This window comes from Saccostrea echinata, unplaced genomic scaffold (genome assembly GCF_033153115.1).
Source record: "Saccostrea echinata isolate AGI-Se365-2 ecotype Australia unplaced genomic scaffold, CSIRO_AGI_Sech_v1 ptg000040l, whole genome shotgun sequence".
Classification (NCBI taxonomy): domain Eukaryota; kingdom Metazoa; phylum Mollusca; class Bivalvia; order Ostreida; family Ostreidae; genus Saccostrea; species Saccostrea echinata.
Window position 1 is genome coordinate 435,123 of NW_026889789.1, and position 20,369 is coordinate 455,491.

Genomic DNA, 20,369 nt, shown 5'->3' on the forward strand with positions numbered 1-20,369 from the left:
ATTCTCATTAAAATTCATTGAAAATAACTTAAAAATGTACGTTACATTATTAAGGTATCATTCAACGATGAGTCAGTGATAAAGTTGGCATCACGTAAATGCAAATACAAAATTGATTGGCTAATATTGATTTTTTTATATGCCTTTGAATAATTGTTTTTTAAGCACAAAAAAGTTCTTTGAATCGTAAAGCCATATTGAAATATATTTTGTAAAATTTAATGAAAGTTAATGAAGCCTGTATTGAGTTTTCAAAAAAAAAAAAAAAAAAAAAAAAAAAAAAAAAAAAAAAAAAAAATACCGCTTAAAAAAATCAAGGTTTTTCCTAGTGAAATTTTATCTTGTTTTTAACAGTTCGGAAATGTATTGGTAGTGTTTGGACAAATGTTGTGGTATTTGAATGACGTCTTATTAAAATACTTATACAAAGAAGTAAGCAGCATGTGATACATATCGTACTGTATATCATTTCAGTTTTGTGCTGTCCTAGGTTACTTAGTGATAGCTAGATTGTTAAGTTGGTATATGGACCGACATATGCCTTCATCAATATTGCAGTAGTTAATAAACGCTTAAAAGATTCTATCGATGTTATCAATGTAGAGGATTATATTTTTGGGAAAACAGTGTAATTTTTTCCCAGTGAGTCAAACAAGAAGGATACAGACTTGTACCAAAGTGTGACAGACGTTTGAACATATGTAACTGTAGAAGAATTCTCTGAAATCTGGAATTTTAAGGATGGTGGTACATTGCACGCATATATGTGAATTCTAGTATAACTTTTCTTTTTTAGGATTTATTATATGAAATGATGGTTGGATGTTTGCTTTACGTCCCTTCAAAATCTTCTCACTCATGTTGGGATGTGGAAGGGAACAAATTTAATCTGTAATCGGCACTAATGGCATTGAGCATTAAAGGATCTATTGCGTCATGTGACCTCGATTGATATATTTCATCAGAAGGACCGTCTTGTGAAATGATGATTTATAAAGTAAACTTGTACAAGGTTTCAGCACTGAAAGTAAGTGCTTCATCTATACAGTGTACTTGTTGTATCTCTAGCATTAAATTTATGAACTAATACATTTTAAATAGAAGTCATACATATTTATAAACCTAGACCCATGTACCTTAGATAAAAAAAATATTTAGACTATTTTTTAGCCATACACAGCAACGACATCTTAGAGTGTGAATGTCTTTTCCATGAAAAATTGTACTAAGAATAATGTGAATTTATGATATATAATATAAAGCAAGAACATAATGACAAAAATACTTGCAACGGGCACTTATTCCTTAAATGAAATGAATAATTATATGTATTACCCATTTTGACTTTATGAAAGCTCCATCTTTGTCAGTATGCTATTCTGTAATCACTCTGAGAAAATTTAACTAATATTAATTCCGAAAGATTTGGTCTTTCTTGATTTTTGTTTTGATCCCCCCCCCAAAAAAATGAAATATGGAGAGTATAGCAGTATTCAAGCTCATTGTCCATTTAAACCATACAAATCGGGAGCAGAGAAAACACGGGCCTCCAAAAGCATCAGAGGCGGGATCAGGAGCCATGGAGGAGTAAACATCACCTGTCGACCGGCCACACCCGCAGTGGTTTCCTTGTTATGATCGGGTAAACGGGAAAATCCGTAGAAATTTCAGTGTGTAAATAATGGTCTAACATTTAGTATGAAATACATCAGTAAGCATTTGACCTAATGATAGATAGATCACTGTATCGACCATAAAACTTGCGAAATATTCACTGACAATTCCGACAGTTTTCATTGTATGTGATTGTCAGTTAATTATACTATTTTTACATATTTATAATTGGGAAGAACTAACAAGCAGGACTCAACTTGTATTCATTTTGAGTATTTATGGATAGCCTAGAATGTTTAATCTTATTGCCTGGTTACCTCGTTTCTACATGTCGGTGTCTAGAGCACATCTGGTTTATCTGTTTCAGAGTTAGAAAAGACTTATTTAGTCACTGTCGTCGTCTGCACTAATTATTTCCTTGTAATTATCATCATCTTTTCTTCCGTCTGCATACTTTAAGTTATTTCCTACTCTTAGAATAGTCTACATATTTTGGGTCGGAAAGTATGTTTGTTTATTCAAATGGTAGTGAAATATTATTTGTTCCCGTGTCTCTTGCTTCAAATAGGCTTGGTTTACGGTATCCTAGAACTTTGTCTTTCCCCACCTTATCGCTAAGCACTTGACAAAACCAGTTAATAATTTTAAAATTGCTTTAATACCGAACTCCTAGTTAAGGAGGGAATTCAAGGTAACGATAATAATCTATTGCGATTTATATTTAGATGTAAATGATAGAGTTGGCAACAAACAAGAAATAGTGTGCGAGACGGGTAATTGGACCTAACACATAAGAATGTTATCACCATTGATACTTTATAATGTTTCAATTAAGGATGAATAATTTTGTGTTATTTAATTATTTTTTGAAACATGACTAATTTGTTATTTTAATTGTAGTATTTTGGAAGCAAATGTAATTATGATAACGGTATTTTAAATCAATTACATCTGTTTTATGAAATTTATGAGATTTTTTCAATATTCTGATAATTTAATTTTTTCCTTTTTTCCCTTAGGATTTGATTTTCTTAACATTTGATCAAATTTGAAGATAACGAACAGTAATCATGACTACAGAAGTGGGATCAGGTGCCATGGAGGAGTGAGCATCCTCTATCGACTGATCACACCAGCTGTGTGCTCTTTGTTATGATAGGATGAACGGAACGTTGACTCTGTAAAAATAATGGCCTAACAAGTCGTATGAAAGATGTCTGTGAACATTCGACTTAACGATAGATTGAAGTTGCAAACAAGGTCATTGTATAGAATTTGCGAAATGTTAACTTTAAACGAGATTCCTGATATCCTTGTATCATCAACATATTTGTCAATAGCCTGCCTCTTTTTGGAACTCATCGTATGTAGAACTAGCTTGCTCTTGCGTATTGAATCAATTTAGAGATATAAATCTCATATGCAGGTGAAAATGGTATATTGCTAAATATATAAGGGAAGAAATGCCAAAGTCATCACTTTTATCATAATATTGAGTTGTTAGTTTGCCACCAATCTCTCTTTCTAGTAAAACATCCAAATTTGAAACGGATGTGTCCGACTCTGTGGTGTCTTTTTATTTCAAGTTCGAATGAACATAGAAACGAAAATGAATATTTTTAACTGATAAAACGTCGTCCATATATCTAAATGTTGAATCGGAGGTCTCAACAAGAGAATTCTTCTTTTCATGTTGAAGTTTTACTTGAATAAATTCTGCTTCATAAGAAAATAAAAACAGCTCTGCTAATAACGGGGCATACATGTAATTAGTAGCAAGGCCAATTCCAACAGGTTGTTAATGTGCATTTTATCGTGTGTACTACGAGGGGTTATCAAAAAGTTCGTGGACTGACGCGATAAAATTAATAATATGTAGTCTTTGCTTACAAAATTTATGCGGAACATAAAACAACAGAAGTTTAAGAAATGTTGAAAATTTTAGCTTGATACGTTGATAATTTGCCAAATTATTCTAAAATTAAAAAGACTTTATGTGATCACCCGGCGCTGTCGCCGTTTAGTGTCATGACGTCCGCTTAACGTCATTGTTTCTTAATGTCCGCTCTCTCTACCTCATACACTTATCTTGATGAGATTACATGGAGTTAAGTAAGGACTTAAACCCGTCTTATATATATGAATTTACAATGTCATGAGCAGCTGTTTTCAATGCATATAATATTGTAAATGGATCTTTATATGGGGAAAGTTCCTCACTTGATTATGCCAGAATACTTTGCTTGTTGTAGTTCAATTTCTACCACACATGATCAACGTCACTTTTCGACGTGACTGACTTTAGACACCCTGACTACAAATCGACACTAACTGTGCATATTTCATCTCTCTGAATCTTTTTGGGCATTAAAAAACAAGTACTCTGGATGCATTTTATTTTTCTGTAGCCAGTTTAAACATTCCTTAGGTCAATACCAGTTTTTCCAGGAGCGAAACTCTATAGAGTGTTTGAAAAAGAAACCCCTCACCCTTTTTGACGATATTTTCAAGCCCATAATTGTTTGGACACTCCATATAAAATTTACGATAAAATTTTATAGAAATTACAGAATGGGGTAAAAATTGCAAATTTTACTGAACAAATGTGTCGTACCACATGCCTGAATTAACGAGATTTTTATGATGACAAATACTCATATCTAAAGAGTTTTTCTCAGTTACACTCAGATAGAAATAAACGTCATATTAGAGGTTGCGCCGCCTGGACATACCTTTGCTTACAAAAACACTAACAATTTATTAAAAAATAAAAATTATGATTTATGGTTTATTCTATAGATAGAAAAGATGATGCTAACTAAATGTGTAAAAATTCATTGATGTACCTAAAGCGGTTTTAATTTTATGACGCTAGTCCACGAACTTTTTGATAACCCCTCGTACATGTCAAAATTTAAATGTTTTCAGGACATTTTTTGTTTGGAATCAAATGACATTGCACTTTTACATTGGTTTTAAAGTAATATGGGACTTGAGCGAATACTTACCTGTGATAACATAAATATTTGATAATTTCTGTCCAGCCTGATTTAGCCTTCATTGATAAGATATACACATTGAAGTGCGTTTTAGTGCAGTTGGAGTAGACAAACATACATGTATCTATAAACCACTGAAAGGAAAATTGCGTAGATAATAAACATTGTTCTTGTTTATATTTAAGGTAAGCGACTTCCAAATGTTTCCACTTAAAATATAGGGTTTTTTTTTTTTTTTTTTTTTTTTTTTTTGTTTTGTTTTGTTTTAATTTTTTTTTCTTTGGTGTTTTTTTTTTTTGAATTCGGAATAGAGTTAGTTTTAATGAATTTAAACATACCTGGCATGTGCCAGGGAACGGGTCAAAGTCCGCATGTGCTTTCATCTTTGCTGAATCAGATTAATATTTTGGCTATGTGTAATTTATCATGATGGTATTCATTTGAGACATTTTGTACTTGTGAGATTCACATCCACAGAAAAAAAAATATATATATAATTTACATGTATATGTAGTCCTGCTAATTATAGTCAGAGAATTTATAAAAAGGAAACAAAAACAAACCTCGTTATAATACATATTGTCATGTATACACTGAAAATACTATAAAGATATTGTTCAACGATAATATATTATTGAAAATGTACACAAACATATAAATGTTTGATATTTGAATAATATCTGTCAATATCTGTATATAGTAAAATCAAAAAGAATGATTTAAATTTTAATTAAAAAAGATAAAATTTAAAAATTTAAAACCTTCATTTTCTCTCATTTTTATTTCCATTATCTAGATGTAAATCTCTCGAAAGTATCAGGTTTCAATGTAAACCAGGCACACATATTTTCATTCTGACAGCGTTTGAAAAAATACGATTTTGTGACGACTGCACGGTTAATCGTTATTTATAATATAAAACTAATATTGGTTTTACATTTTAGGATAGAACAACGTTTGGCGCCCTTGGTATATCATCTGTTCATCATTATTAAAAAAAGGCCAACATTTCTTCCTTGGAGAGCTGAGGAACGATTTTAGTCAGGAAAAACATTATGCACGTGCGCATTACATGTACTATCAAGGAAACAAACTTATTTACTTCACGCTTAAGCGCCGATTGACTACTGGCTCTCTTGAGGATGGTTGTGAAAAAATCTTCATTATTCCAAAACGTACCTAGTACGATGCAGTATTCAGTGCTTATTTAGCAACCATGTCATTATATTCAAGGAATAATTGTGGGGCTACTCGACGAATTTTAAGGATTACGTGGGAATTTTTTTTTTTAAAAGACACATGCAGTAATACATGATATATGTAACAGGGATACCCAATGAAAAGGAAGGAAACAAAACAGTTTAGATTCCAGAATAAGAATTGTGGTTTAATCTGGAGTCGATGTGATCGCATTGCCATGATTGTACGTCTCGTCGTCATTGACGAATTTCAAGGTCTACAAAATGTCAGGAGGAGAAACATATCGGTACAGATAACCGAATGAGGGTAAATTTTACATTATTTTATCAAACAATGTCATAGAATCTAATAATAACAAAGATATTGTTAACAGAAATCAAAATGAAAGAACGTTCACTATCCGAGACGAGTATATATAGGCATGTTTATACATGTAGCAGTGACAAGACAGAGCACTTTCTGAAAGTTCGCCAACCATGTCAATCTTTTACTATTTTCAAGAAATTTAAAATGAACACATTATCATTTGTAAAAGTGTGTAAAGTTTCATTACACGTGATTTGATATTAATTATGTTATTTAATTTTGAAATCAACATGTTTTGCATGGCCGTAGTAACCGGGGGGGGGGGGGGGGAGGCGTGCCCCCCAATAATTTTTCCGATATTTAGATTACTATAGAAAACATAGTTACCTGTGCTTGTGCACCCTCAATATAATCGTCTGGTGACCCCCCCCCCTTTTTTTTTTTGCTTGCCAAGGAAAGTTTGGTACTTGATAGTGCTTCCCCAAACTGAAAATGTATGGCTGTGCAGCCCCCCCCCCCGCCCCCCAAAAAAACAAAACAAACAAACTGCTTCCTAAGGGCCTATTTTGTAATCACGGCGCACAACATTGTTACCTCAAGGACATAGCGTCATGAGTTTCTCAAAACATTTCACACAATATAGCCCAATACTTATGAATTATAAAACGTTCCTCTGTCACTTAAAATTTATTTCGCTAACAATTGTTCCAGTAGCATAATTATGTATGACAATATTTTAATTTCTTTAACCGGGTAACATCAGCAACTGTGAAGCAACTATCTCTCTCCTTACTTTACTTTTTATTTATTTTTTTTTTTGTTTGGATAAAAATTTTACAGATATCGTTTTCTCACTGACCATCCACGTCTTATAGAGGGTCTCTACAATTCAAATACCGCCTGTGCCATTAACACACACTGCAGGCAAGACTTGCTTTTTGATATATTTCCTCCTACATGTACCTCTTCCAGCAATTTGAGAGTTTATTCTGAAGTTTTCCCAAGTACAACACAAAGTTGTATCGTTACATGTAATTGCTTCTTCATGACGTTCTATACAACGTCTTTTTTTTTTTTTTAATGAGGACTACCTCTCTTCTGAAATTGATTTCTTTTCAACGAAATAAACTATTAAGTCATATTTTGAAATATGAAAGGATGTAGCAATTTTTAATTTGAAAGTTTTTTTTCCCTTTTTTTTTCTTTTGTGCTGTTTTACAAAGGATATGACTACTGACATTTTAGTATGTTGTTTGTAAATAACTAAATTTTGACCTGCTCTGCGATCCGATTTTCGCTGTTTTTAATTCTGAATAAGTTTGAAAAATATTAAGATAAAAAAAAAAAAAATTATTACACATAATTCAAATCTGTTGTTTAAATGTTTCTTCAGAATTTGGAAATAATATGATTTTAAGAAAAAGAGTTATGACAGAAGTCCGCGAACTTTCCAAACAACCCTCGCATAAGTTCAGTTTATTCTCTCAAACCAATTACTGATACATGATCTCGAGGTTCTTATGTACAATACGCAGCTATGTTAAGGCTTCCCGAAGCTTTAAAATGCGCTCAAAACATTATATGTCATTGCGAGGTATGTTTTGATTTTAATTTATAAGTATTGAACTTTAGTACTTCCAATTTATATGGAGGGTTTCCTTGGCTATATATTAACATATTTGTTATGATATCACATGACTTTGTTGATCACGTGAAGGTCATTTATAATTTTTTGAAGTGTTTCATATAAATCGCATCGGCGCAACTGATTAACACAATAATTATTAACATTTTGTTACATCAATAAACTCATCGTATCCTTGTGTATCCAAAACGTGATTGGGAAAAGTCATAGTATTACTTGGGTACAAAATATTTCGTAAGAAATTCAACTTACCTACAAATTTGAGGGTATTTTCCACACAATATCGTAATCTGTATTAAAACAAAGCCAACACACAATTTTCCCAAGCAAGATTCAGTTAGAGAACAACCTCTTCTTACAGATTTCCACAAAATTTCTCAGATTAATTCTCATTAATCACCTGCGCCAGACTCTTTTATACACACAAAATAAATTCTACCTCCAATCACGGTTATAAAACAGAATACATTTCAAAAGTATATTTTTCATAAGCATTTTGAACATGCCGAATTTCAATCAAGAGTAGGTAAGCGGTGTATTTTTAAAATAGTCGGACAAATAAGACTTAAAAAACCTTTAACGACCCGTGAATTTTGCAATAGCTATCTAGCATTTTACATGCAGTTTGAAATAAAGTGTCAAGTTCATGACACTCTCCCCGTCATAACACCTCAAGTTTGCAGTGACTTGACGTCATTTTCCATTATGACGTCATATTTTGGTAGCTCAGAGATGTGAAGGCACAGAGTGCACTGTGATATTTCAACGGGAAGCCTTAACCTACCTGCGTATATACAAAGACAATATACATGATACACGTGAATTGGCGGAAATATATATTCAAATTTTAAAGAAACAGCAACAATAAATATGGAGGACAGACTTATTCATATACGTTCCGGTGACTCAATATCAATACAGCGTAAGAAAATGTTTAAACTCTTATTTATTTATTCATTTTTTGCTATGCCCTACACAAATATTATAATTATTTTAATTCAGTTTACAGAGAGAGAGAGAGAGAGAGAGAGAGAGAGAGAGAGAGAGAGAGAGAGAGAGAGAGAACTTCATAATCTAAAATTCGATAAAAAAAAATCAAAAATATTTGTGCAAGTGCTTGTTGTTTCTTTTCTAAAAAAAAGAATATATAAAAAATATATACATACATGTTATTTATCCTTTTTTTGGAGGGGAGGGGGCACCGCCAAATTATTTTTTTTTTTTGCTGAAAGCTCAAGTGAGCTTTTCTGATCACCAATTGTCCGTCGTCCGTCCGTCTGTAAACTGTTCACATTTTCAACTTCTCAAGAACCACTGGGCCAATTTTAACCAAACTTGGTACAAAGCATCCTTGGGTGAAGGGGAGTTTAAATTGTTAAAATGAAGGGCCAAGCCCCGTTCAAAGAGGAGATAATCCAGAAAAGACAAAAATTGGATGGGGTCATTAAAAAATCTTCTTCTCAAAAACCACTGGGTCAGAAAAGCTGAAACTTAAGTGGAAGCATCCTGGGGTAAAGTAGATTCTAAATTGTTCAAATCATGACCCCCGGGGGAAGGGCGGAGCCACAATAGGGAATCCAAGTTTTACATTGAAATATGTTGTAAAAATTTTTAAAAATCTTCTTCTCCGAACCACTGGATCAGAAAAGCTGAAACTAATGTGGAAGCATTCTAGGGAAGTGTAGAAACTAAATTCTTCAAATCATGAACCCCTGGGGTAGGGCGGGGCCACAATATGGAATCCAAGTTTAACATTGATATATGCAGGATTTTTTTTTAAAAATCTTCTTCTCAAGAACCACTGGGCCAGAAAGGCTGAAACTTAAGTGAAAGCATCCTGGGGTAGAGTAGATTCTAAATTGTTCAAATCATGACTCCCGGGGGAACGGCGGAGCCACAATAGGGAATCCAAATTTACATTGAAATATGTAGTAAAAATCTTTAAAAATCTTCTTCTCAAGAAACACTGGGCCAGAAAAGCTGAAACTTAAGGACGTGGCAGCATGCTGGGGGTAGTGTAGATGCTAAATTGTTCGAATCATGACCCCTGGAAGTAGGGCGGGGCCACAAAAGGGAATCCAATTTTCACATTAAAATATGTAGGAAAAATCTTTAAATATCTTCTCAAGAACCATTGGGCCAGAAAAGCTGAAACTTAAGTGGAAGCAACCTGGGGTAGAGTAGAATCTAATTGTTCAAATCATGACCCCTGGGGGTAGGACAGGCCCACAATAAGTACAAGGGGGGGGGGGATCAGGTGAAAAACAGCGAGGCCAAAGTGTTACTCAGGTGAGCGTTGTGGCCCATGGGCCTCTTGTTTTCTTTTTAGTTTCTCACGTTAAATACATTAAATAACTTGCAAACTCCGGGTGGAACCCACTTTTAGACTCACACAGTTGATTTTTTTTAAAAACATCTTTTTGATTATAGATGGATTCTGATGATGTAAAGAGAAAAAGTTAAACGGACATCACAAGGAAGCGGTGTAAAACAAGTCCCCGAAGATATGAATGGTGTTGTCGGCTCTACTGCAATACAGAACTTGACAGTTTTGAAAATCATTGTCGAAATCATTTCAGGAACATCAATGATTTTGATGAGACATTTTATTTTTTTTTACTTTCCTTTAATCTGTACAGTGTTTTAATGTTATATTCAACTTCTGGTGTAAAAGCATGTTCATAATTTGGTTGTTTGACTTTCTTGGTTTAAAAAAAATAAATAAAAGAATGATTAGAAATAAATTTAATAATTGAATTTTATGTAGAAAAATAAGAAACATGCTCATTTATATTAAAATGACTGGACTAGACATAATTCTCTAGATCTAATATTTCTTGCACTTGAAATTATCTTCCTTCTATGCTCACTATATTTACCCCCCTCACCAGCTGGCGTGCCCTTAATGAATGCGGAACATGTGAAAGAAAAGAAAAAGAATAGGGAAATGAACTGGTTAATTCAGAGGCCTATTTGTAATAATTTTTAAAATTTAACTGATTTGAAAAATGAAAATGGTTCAGTGATTTTTTTTTTTGGTAATTCTCTGAAGATATTTTCCGGACGAAAGCTGGGTTACGTTTACAAACCCGATGTTCTACTTTCGTTTTGTGTTGGTGCATCCCCAGAAAGCTATCCCCAAATTTTTCCAATGATCGCGATAAAATTTTCACATTTATTTTTCTTGCACTTCCATTTAAATCTTTAATATTTCTGTTTAGCAAAATTGGATCCGAAATATTTTATAACATGAGAAATAAAAATAATTATAATAACAAGTCAGATGCTGAAATGAACACGGTCTGTGATGCATGTAATTAGGCCTATCTACCTAGGTCTACCAAAGTGTATTATTTATTGCAGTGCCTCTGACAGCGGTGATCATTATTTTTCTACAAAACGTACAGGTAACTGAATGTCTTCTTTTAGGACAAAGAAAATGTGTTTGGTACATTTACATATTAATAAAAATAAAACAAGGTCTGAAGGGAGGATTTTATTTCTTTTTCCCCCCTATCCAACTAAAAAAACCAAAGTAATGTTCACAGTACTGCAGAGCTTGTTTATAGAATCATATGTTTAAAATTGCTTGTTTAATATATAGTTTGATATTTATTAGCCCTGTCAACATGGTCTTTCTGTTTCAACATTGTAAATTTATGACATTTAGTTGCACAAATAAGTTTATATGATAAGAGCAGTTGACCAGATCCAATCTGGTATTTTAAAAGCTATCTGAAGCAGAAGTCAATGCAATAACAGGGACAACAAGGACCTGGCAATAATAAGTAAAACTTTACTGCATGTAGCATTTGTTCACAGGCATTTAATAGAGCTCTAGCACTGCTCAATGTTAAAATATAACATTTTGTTGCAATGAAGATTTAATGAAATATTGAGTTTGATGACTACTGATTAGCATGGAAATAGTGTAAAATTTTATAAATATACAGAAAACTTCAAAATAATTATATTCTATTATTGTCTACACATATAATAGATTGAAATATAGAGTTTGAATGCTATTATTATAAGAGAGAGAAAAAAACAATTAAAACATATAATTTGATGAAATCATTACATAATTTTTATGCTTGAAATAAATTAATAAGATAATTAATAAAATAATTAGGTGTAAACACAGGTTCCCATGGTTATTGTAAAATGTTTACTTAGATGATTGTGAAGAGAGAGAGAGAAAAAAAAGAAATGCAATCAATTTGATGAAATCATTGCAAAATTTTTAAACTCGAAATAAATTTATGTGGTAATTAAGGTGTCACTTACACACTCGGGTTCCCATGGTTATTGTAAAATGTACATTCTGGTTCACAGACTTTACCAGTTTACTTTAAAATTATATACCCATTGATTATGACGATTTCTCTCTATACATAAACTGTTAGTCTTTCTTTGAAATCATCTCAAAGTGAAAAAGCTTGTGAATGAATTAAAGGTAAAGTAACAATTAAAAGTCAATGTGGCTAGACATGCAAATGATATTGTTAATCTTGTGTGTCCAAAACTAATGCAACAAACTGTATTAAAAGACTCTACAGCATTGTTACCTGCCAAAATAATTTACAATCTCAAACAAAAGCTGTTTTCAACTTACCAGGCACATACTACATGTATTTCATGAATTTTTAGTCATTATTGTTTTGCCAAGTGTACTTTCAGACTTTGACAACTTCCTGGTGCAGTTAACTTTCACCAAAGTGTAAAGTCCATTTTGACCTGACTATGATTTTGCACTTTAGATTTTTAATATAATTATGAAACTCGATCTCTTTAGTATGAATTTTTGCATGATTTTACCCAGTAGGTATTACTAGCTACAGATTTTTTTAAAATCAGGTATAAACTTACCTATGTATTATTTGGATCTAGTTAGGTCATCCTCACACTGTGAGGGGTCCTGTAAATCCACTGGTGGCAGTGATGTGAGGATGTTGATAAATGCATATAAAATGGTTAGAGGAACTGGAGGGGGGAGGGGGGGGGGGAGGCAATCATTTTGCTGATTTATAAATACATGTAGTGTAATATAGAAATCAAAGCTACTTTATAGATGTTCCCCCTCAAAAATTATATTTTGCTTGATAGCAGAAAGTGGTAGTGCCCACCCTAACTGAAGTTTGGTTGTGCCCCCACCCCATGATATTGCTTTGTACAGCCTTGCATGAGGCAAGATGGTAATGATGGTGAAGGGAATAACCTTACTTTCCATATGTGTGAATAAATGTATAAAATATATCTGTACCTCTTAAAAGTGATTTAAATCCTTAAATATATATCAAATATCAAATGTTGAAACATGGCCAAGTCAGTTAACAATATAACTTGAAGTGATGACACTGCAGATAAGCACCATAAGCAGTTTTAATTATGGATAGGTGTCTTAAGTTCATGTAGCAAGTTCATAGCAATCTGCCCTTGTCTAAATTGTATTCTAGAACATGTAGAAACATTTTTTTTTTTTGGTGAGAGATGTGTCTAGAATCCTTAAACACTGACAAACCATATTATAATAAAGATTTCTTCTACATATCTAACTAGGCAATCATTATTAATTTAGAATTTTATATTGATTCAAAAGTATGTTATGCTCTCACTCTATCTAATCAATATTATAAAGTGGAAAATAAAAATTAAAAAAAAAACATGTTGATAATTTCTTTGGGTCCATAATCCATGTATGTGTCATGCATTACATTTTTGTATCGCTTGCAGAGCAGTGTGATTATACTTAGGGATCACTTTACCTGGCGTCTGTCTTTCTGTAACACATATTATATCTCAAAACCTTTCAGAAGTATTGGTTTGATTTTTTGCACAGATATTGCTTGGCACTGTGGCTTTTGTAAAATACCATGGTTACCATGGTTACCAGCCTCATGACCCTTGAACTTGACCTTTGTCTTACTTTTCAAAACAGTTCATAGTGCTGATATATACAACATATTCTTGACATTTAAAATTTTTTAAGAGGTCAGTCTGTGCTACTTAGCATGTACACCATTTGTCATAAAACATTATAAAAAATACCTGCGTTACGGTCCACTTGACCTCTGACCTACTTTGCAAAAAGTTCTCCGGACAAGAATGGTTCAATTTAACTTGCGTCTTTTGAATTTTGAGAGGTAGGGTTTTGATAATTAGCATTTATATATGTTAGTAGCTCACGACACTGTACTTTGAAACTGTATAATAATTAAAACAGTTACCACACAAACTGATATGTTTTTTAAATACATGTATACGTAGTAAGAAAATACATCAGGATCAGTATTCTACAATGGAACATGTAAATGTACAATTGCAGTAAAGACAGACTGAAATTTCTTTTGGAGGATTGTTGGAAACACGTATAAATTAAATGATAAATAATAATTTCTAGCAATTCTGAACAAAGTTATTTTTAACTGCATCTCTCTATTAGAAGCATGCAAAACTTGCAGTTGCAGTGAAATTTTCCTTATGGTTGGGTGATTATAAATAATACAATCAGTTTTTAGAATATTTAAGGGTTTGCATTTATCATGTTTATTTGATATATATACCACTAGTCTGTCTAGTTCACATAGATTTTACATGACCGGACCACTCAATTACTAGACTGGGTCAACTGTCAGAATGTGTGGTATCTGATCAAAGTTTTGTTTGCCATTATCATGTGTATTGATCTAAATGGGCATGTATGCATGCTTGTAAGCTTTTCAAATTTTTATCTCTTCTTTTGAACCACTGAGCAACTTAGTTTCAACAAAAAACTTGGGTATTAGAATGAATTAGGAAGGTTTAGGGAAATCCATTTCTTGTTTATGTCATCTAGTAACAGAGTAAATTGCACAGTTGAACCCATGCAAAGCTATTGCTGTTTTTTTCCCTGTCTGTTTTGCATTGCTTATAAACTTTTGAACAATTACAGCTTTTTGAAGAACAAATTTCAACAGTTTTTGATGTGTAATATTATGGATAAAGGGAAACAAAATTATTTCTTTCTTCCTCCCCCTCCTCTTTTTCCCTTTCCACTGCTTACAGGCAGAGTAATGACAGAAAAATAATGCAATAGCAATTTAATTCACAAAATACTTATTCTTCATCCACTTTTGAATTTTTATCTGATCATTTCTGTAAAATTAAAATCTGAAAAAAATAGCTCCCCCCCCCCCCCCCCAAAAAAAAAATATACTGTACATGTAACAGTTTTGTGTATAAACACTATCTGATGGCCTGCCATTTTTTAGCTAACTCAGGCCAGCTTTTGAGTCAAAAATTAGATTAACTGCTAGTTAATTCAATTTTTCTTTCATTCAATAATATTTTACAGATAACAAATGCCAACACTGATTCTTGTTCTGCATCTAAAAGCACTGTACAGAGTGTTGAAAACTGTCCAACCAGCAAGAAAGAATGGATTGAAGCTTCTCAAAGAAAAAACTGCTCAGCATTTGCCAGCCAGTGTAGTGATCCTGGAAACTTTGTGTACCATTGTGTGATAAGTTCATCTCTAAATGGAACATTGGAAGTTTGTGCATATAAAAAGATTATTGTATTTGGTATGTACTTATACATATGATCTTAATTTGGGTCTTTTTATCAAATACCATTTTGTATTATCAATAGCCTTGTTATAATTAATAGAGAATGAATGTTTAACTTTTCCCTTAAGTTTGTAAGTTTACATGTTATTTCCTATTATTTCGAAATGTTTGATAAATTAATTGGCAGCTCTTAAGCAAATTGAGCTTAATATCATATGGATGATGATTAAAATCGAGCAATGATTACACATAGGACTAAATACTAGGTACAACAATTTTGCAGGATACTGTACAGAATATAGCTACAGTGCAAACAGAATTCAGCCAAGATTGGGTGCAGCTTGTACCAACTTCATCGAAAACCCATGTCCAACTGGATATCCCTCCAATGAGACATACAAATGTGGGTATTAATAAATTATTTTCTTTTCTTTACATAACTTATCAAAGTTGTCCTTAAAAATATAAGTTATATACTACAGCACTAATTAGTTTGCCCTTTCTGAACTTTGTAATTATGGTCATATATACATGTACCATGAAAAACTCAAGTAGAATAAGATGGAAAGTATTTTATGAATATGGTCATGTATGAAGGCCAAATAAAAAAGTATGTTTAATATATGTGTGTTTCCATTACCCCCCCCCCCCCCCCCCCCCAAAAAAAAAAAAAAAAAAAAATAGGGTAAGTAGGTAGTTGATAACTTTTATTTTAGCTTTTTATAGTGAAAGCTTCAGTTAATCATTCAATACATCGTTTTTCATCAAGTGTGCTCTTTAAAACTCTTGGATAGACACATTTTTATAGTATCTGAGACATGCCTTTTATTGACTACACTATGAGTAAACTGCACAAGTGAACAAAAGCACAGTTCAAAATATGGTTTGGAATAGAGAGTAGTAGGGTAGGAGGGTAAAATTAGAGCTAGTCTGGATATTGGAAACACACTTTTTTTTGTTGCCTGATGATGATATATGAAAAAGAATCAGGAATGATTTTAACATTTTTAATTTTCAGAGGTGTAATTCATTCATACATTGGAACATAAAGGCAATTAAATTTATGTTTGGTATATCTCCTCTTGTTTATATCAGAGAATACTATGAATTAATACATATTGTTCGGTTATTTACAAATTTAACATAAATGTTTCTATCTTTAAAAATTGAATTTGTCAATATCGAATGACAAACACACATTTTATTCTGATTTTTTCTAAGAGACCAATTTTTGTGGTAACGAGGTTCGTTCCTGAGCTTTTGAGCAGATTTTTGTCTTGACCTCTTTTTAAAAAATTCTGCGTAATGTTTTAGTTCTTACATCAAATTTGGATTCTACAATGCTAATTAAACTATATTCATTTAAAACGCCATGATTAAATTCCATACCGAAATCATTAAATGAGGAACTATATTTTGTGGCGGAAGGTTTTTGAGAAGAAAATGCTCAATTTTTCTCTTTCGAAATATTCACAGTATTGTTAAGTTTGGAATCCTATTTTTACATGCAGTCTGCACAAAGAGTTATTTTGTGCACTGAAATGTTTTGTGCTGGTTCTAAATAAAATATTAAGTTAACCGTCATGAATTCTATCATCATATTGGACAAATATAGCAAATATATTGTGAAAGTCCTGGGGAAAAAATAGCCCACTTTAGGCTAAAAATTAACACTATTTAAGATATATCTAAAAATTAACATCACAGACCCCACTTTTAATTTTCTTTTCTGAATATACAAGACAATTTTAACCATTTTGCTTAAATTCAGAAAAATGTCATTACTTTTAAATGATTTTATTGCTTGTTAAATTTTTATTGCTAGAAAAATGACATTTTCTGAGTGCAAAAAAGGTCAAATAATTGACTATGCGAAGTAATTTGAAACTTCTTTTGTTGTCACAAATTTTAAAGAGACTATTCAAGATGAAAAAAGACTGTGTTTGTTCCCATATAAATTTATCTGGATGAAAATTATTAGAGGAAAAACTTTGAAACATTGATTTGTGTTAGATGTAATTGCAGTGTAAAAAGGTCATATTAAATGCTCTGTAGCGCCAAAGGAAGCGCATTGACCCCCATTTTTGGTTTTGATTTTTAATTAAACTATATGTGTAGATTTTAAAAATATACTTCATAAAAAATTCTCAATACTTGTGATAACAGAATCCAACCTCCTTAAGTTTGATGAATCTTAATTTCACCTGTTGACTTGTTTGACATGAGATTCATTTTTGTATGCCTGTCTATGGCAGGATGTATTTTAGTATGGCCATCATGCCCATCTGTCTGTCTGTCTGTCCATCTGTCTGTCTTTTACTTTTTTTGTATCTGGCTCATCACTCAGGTGACCTATTGCTATCTCTCTTCATTCTGTTGTCATGTGATGTGCATCATGTGTTTACATTTGTACATTTTCAGCTTCTTCTCTGAAAGAGCTGATTCGATATCAACCAATTTTGGCATATAGTATCTATGGGTGAAGGGTATAAAAAATTGTGAAATTCATGGTCCTTGTCCCCCTGGGGTCTGCAGGGTGGGGCTAAAACCATCAAAATTAATGCAATCATTAAAAAATTCCTCTTCACTCCTGGACATCAAGCAGTCATACTTTTGGCACATAACTGTAATAAACATTGAGCCCTCTACCAAAATTGTGAAATTCATGGCCCCAGAATCAGGGATTCTGGTGCTAGGGTGGGGCTCTGATTAATATATGGTAACATGCATTATTTCTTAAAAAAATCTTCTTCTCTGCTCCTTGGTATTAAGGAAACAAATTAAATGCATAGTTATGATGAAGAAGGGTGTCTCTTTCAAAATTGTGAATTTCATAGCCCCTGGGTCAGGGGTTCTGGTGTTAGGGGGCTCTATTGCTTATTTATAGTGAAAATGCATTAATTCTTTGAAAATCTTCTCCTCTGCTCCTGGGTATTATGCCGATGATTTAAGTAATAGTTATGATGAGGAAGGGTGTCTCTTCCAAATTTGTGAATTTCATGACCCCTTTGTCAGCGGTTCCAGTGTTACGACGGGGCTCTGAAGTAAATTAATGCTTTGAAAATCTTCTCCTCTACTTCTTGGTATTAAGGAAACAAACTAAATGCATAGTTATGGTGAGGAGAGGGTGCCTCTTCCAAAATTGTGAATTTCATGTGAATTTCATGGCCCCTGGGTCTAAACCAGCAAAAAAAAAACCATAAGGGGGTGCTAAGCCTCAATTTTCAATGCCTCTCCCCCCCCCCCCCCCCCCAAGTTCCATTGTCTATAAAGTTGTTTTATATTTTATTGTAGTGAACAAGTGATCAGACACAGGGTGACTAGGGGATGTATTGTAGTTACTGACAAGTGACAAATAGCCACGTTGTAAAGTCAAGTGGCAGGTGCTAGTAACAAGTATTACCAAGTTGTTGGTATACCCAAGAGACAAGTGTTGGTACCAAGTGTTACATGTACCAAGTGGCAAGCAGCTAATTTGTTTGTGAAGCCAACAGGCCTCACCGATGTAAATGTAGAGCCATTAGGTATTTCTCTTTGTGTACTTAAGCACTAAGCAAGTGACAAAAACATATCCGTATATGTATGATACCTTATAAACTAGGCAAGTGTCCATTGTATTTGTTTATTTTGCATTCATTATCATCCCTGTAAGACTTAGGCAAACCAAGTACAATCCCAAGGAGATTGCTCGGGTCTTACATGTTACAATAGGCAAGGGTATTTTTCCAGAATTGTGAAATTCTTGGGCAACATAGCTTCATCTATCAGTTAATTTTGCTTTATACCTCTATCCTTTACAGTGTTGTATTATACTGAGGTGACCTTTAAGGCCCTTAAGCCTCTTGTCTAAGGAAGTTATCTGTCTTTTCAGAGGGTCATTTCACCTTAAAATTAGAAAGTGAATTTTCTTTCAGACCCTGGTTGTTATAACCTCACAAAGAAATCAACAACAGAAAAACCAACAACAATGATTCCTTTTCCCTCTGACACAACAGTATTAACAACAACAGTGTCTGTACTTAAAGGGTATGCTTACATCCTTTATGACTGTAATTTCTTTTTTTCATTTTTGGTTTTAGCTCATCTGAGCTGAATGCTCAAGTGAGCTTTTCTGATCAAAATTTGTCTGTTATCTATTGGTGGTGTTCACGTTGACATCATCATAAATTTTTTCACATTTTCGACTTCTTTTCATGACACACTGGGACAATTTCAACTAAACTTGTCACAAAGCATCCTTAGGTGAAGGGGATTCAAGATTGTTCAAATGAAGGGCCACCCCCTCTTTTAATGGGAGATACAGAATGAAGAATTGGTGAAAACAAGCAAATGCAAAGAATTGTGGTCTTAGTGGTTAAAATGCACTTATTTATGGAATATTGTAACTGTCTAATTTGTGTGTTCTTCAAACTTCTGGATCAAGGTCATGAAGTCAGAAATGACATACATTTCTGGAAGGTGTTGTCATGGGTAATTTACATGTAAAATATGAAAACCTTATCTGCTCTCATTCAAAAGTTCTAACCAAAAATAAACAATGAAAAATACTGTACGTTAAACTTAGAGGTCAAGGTCAAGAGGTCAAAAACCAGAGTTATTTATACCCCAAGTTGCATGAGGTATAATGTTTTTTGACCTGTCTGTCAGTCAGTCAGTTCGTCAGTCTTTTTTTGTTTGTCAGCGCAATTCCTCATAAACCGCTGCACAGAATTTCGTCAAACTTTGCAGATATTTAGAACACAGTGTGTAGTTATGCATATTGCCAGGAAATTCTGTTTCCATTATTTTTCTGGGAATTTCATCACTTTTCTACTTAGATTTTTGACTATATCTTGAATATAGAGAGGAACAGTTTGTTAGAGCAAGTCCTCTTAAACCACTGCACAGAATTTGGTCAAACTTTGCAGATATTTAGGACACATGGTGTAGATGTGCCAGGAAATTCCAATTCTATTATTTTTCTGGGAATTTCAGCACTTTTTAACTTAGATTTTTGGCCATTTGAATGTCCTTATATGCAAGAAGTTTTGGCTTGATGATTTTTTGCAAGTAATGCCC

The 20,369-nt window shown here is 33.0% G+C and overlaps 1 protein-coding gene and 1 long non-coding RNA gene across 2 annotated transcripts in view; both read left to right on the top strand.

The window, feature by feature from the left end:
* The first annotated feature begins 804 nt into the window (after positions 1–804).
* On the top strand, positions 805–10,436 carry LOC133200432 (uncharacterized). The gene is made up of 3 exons (XR_009722937.1): positions 805–1,027; positions 5,558–6,119; positions 10,195–10,436. It is a non-coding gene; the product is annotated as an uncharacterized LOC133200432 (long non-coding RNA).
* Positions 10,437–10,669: 233 nt separating this feature from the next.
* LOC133200469 (uncharacterized) overlaps positions 10,670–20,369 on the top strand; it is a 29,549-nt gene continuing 19,849 nt past the window's right edge. The window contains exons 1-5 of the mRNA XM_061336260.1: positions 10,670–10,739; positions 11,128–11,171; positions 15,098–15,326; positions 15,595–15,714; positions 19,226–19,337. Of these exons, the coding sequence (XP_061192244.1) occupies positions 10,670–10,739; positions 11,128–11,171; positions 15,098–15,326; positions 15,595–15,714; positions 19,226–19,337 (575 nt within the window). The remainder of the gene's footprint in view (positions 10,740–11,127; positions 11,172–15,097; positions 15,327–15,594; positions 15,715–19,225; positions 19,338–20,369) is intronic.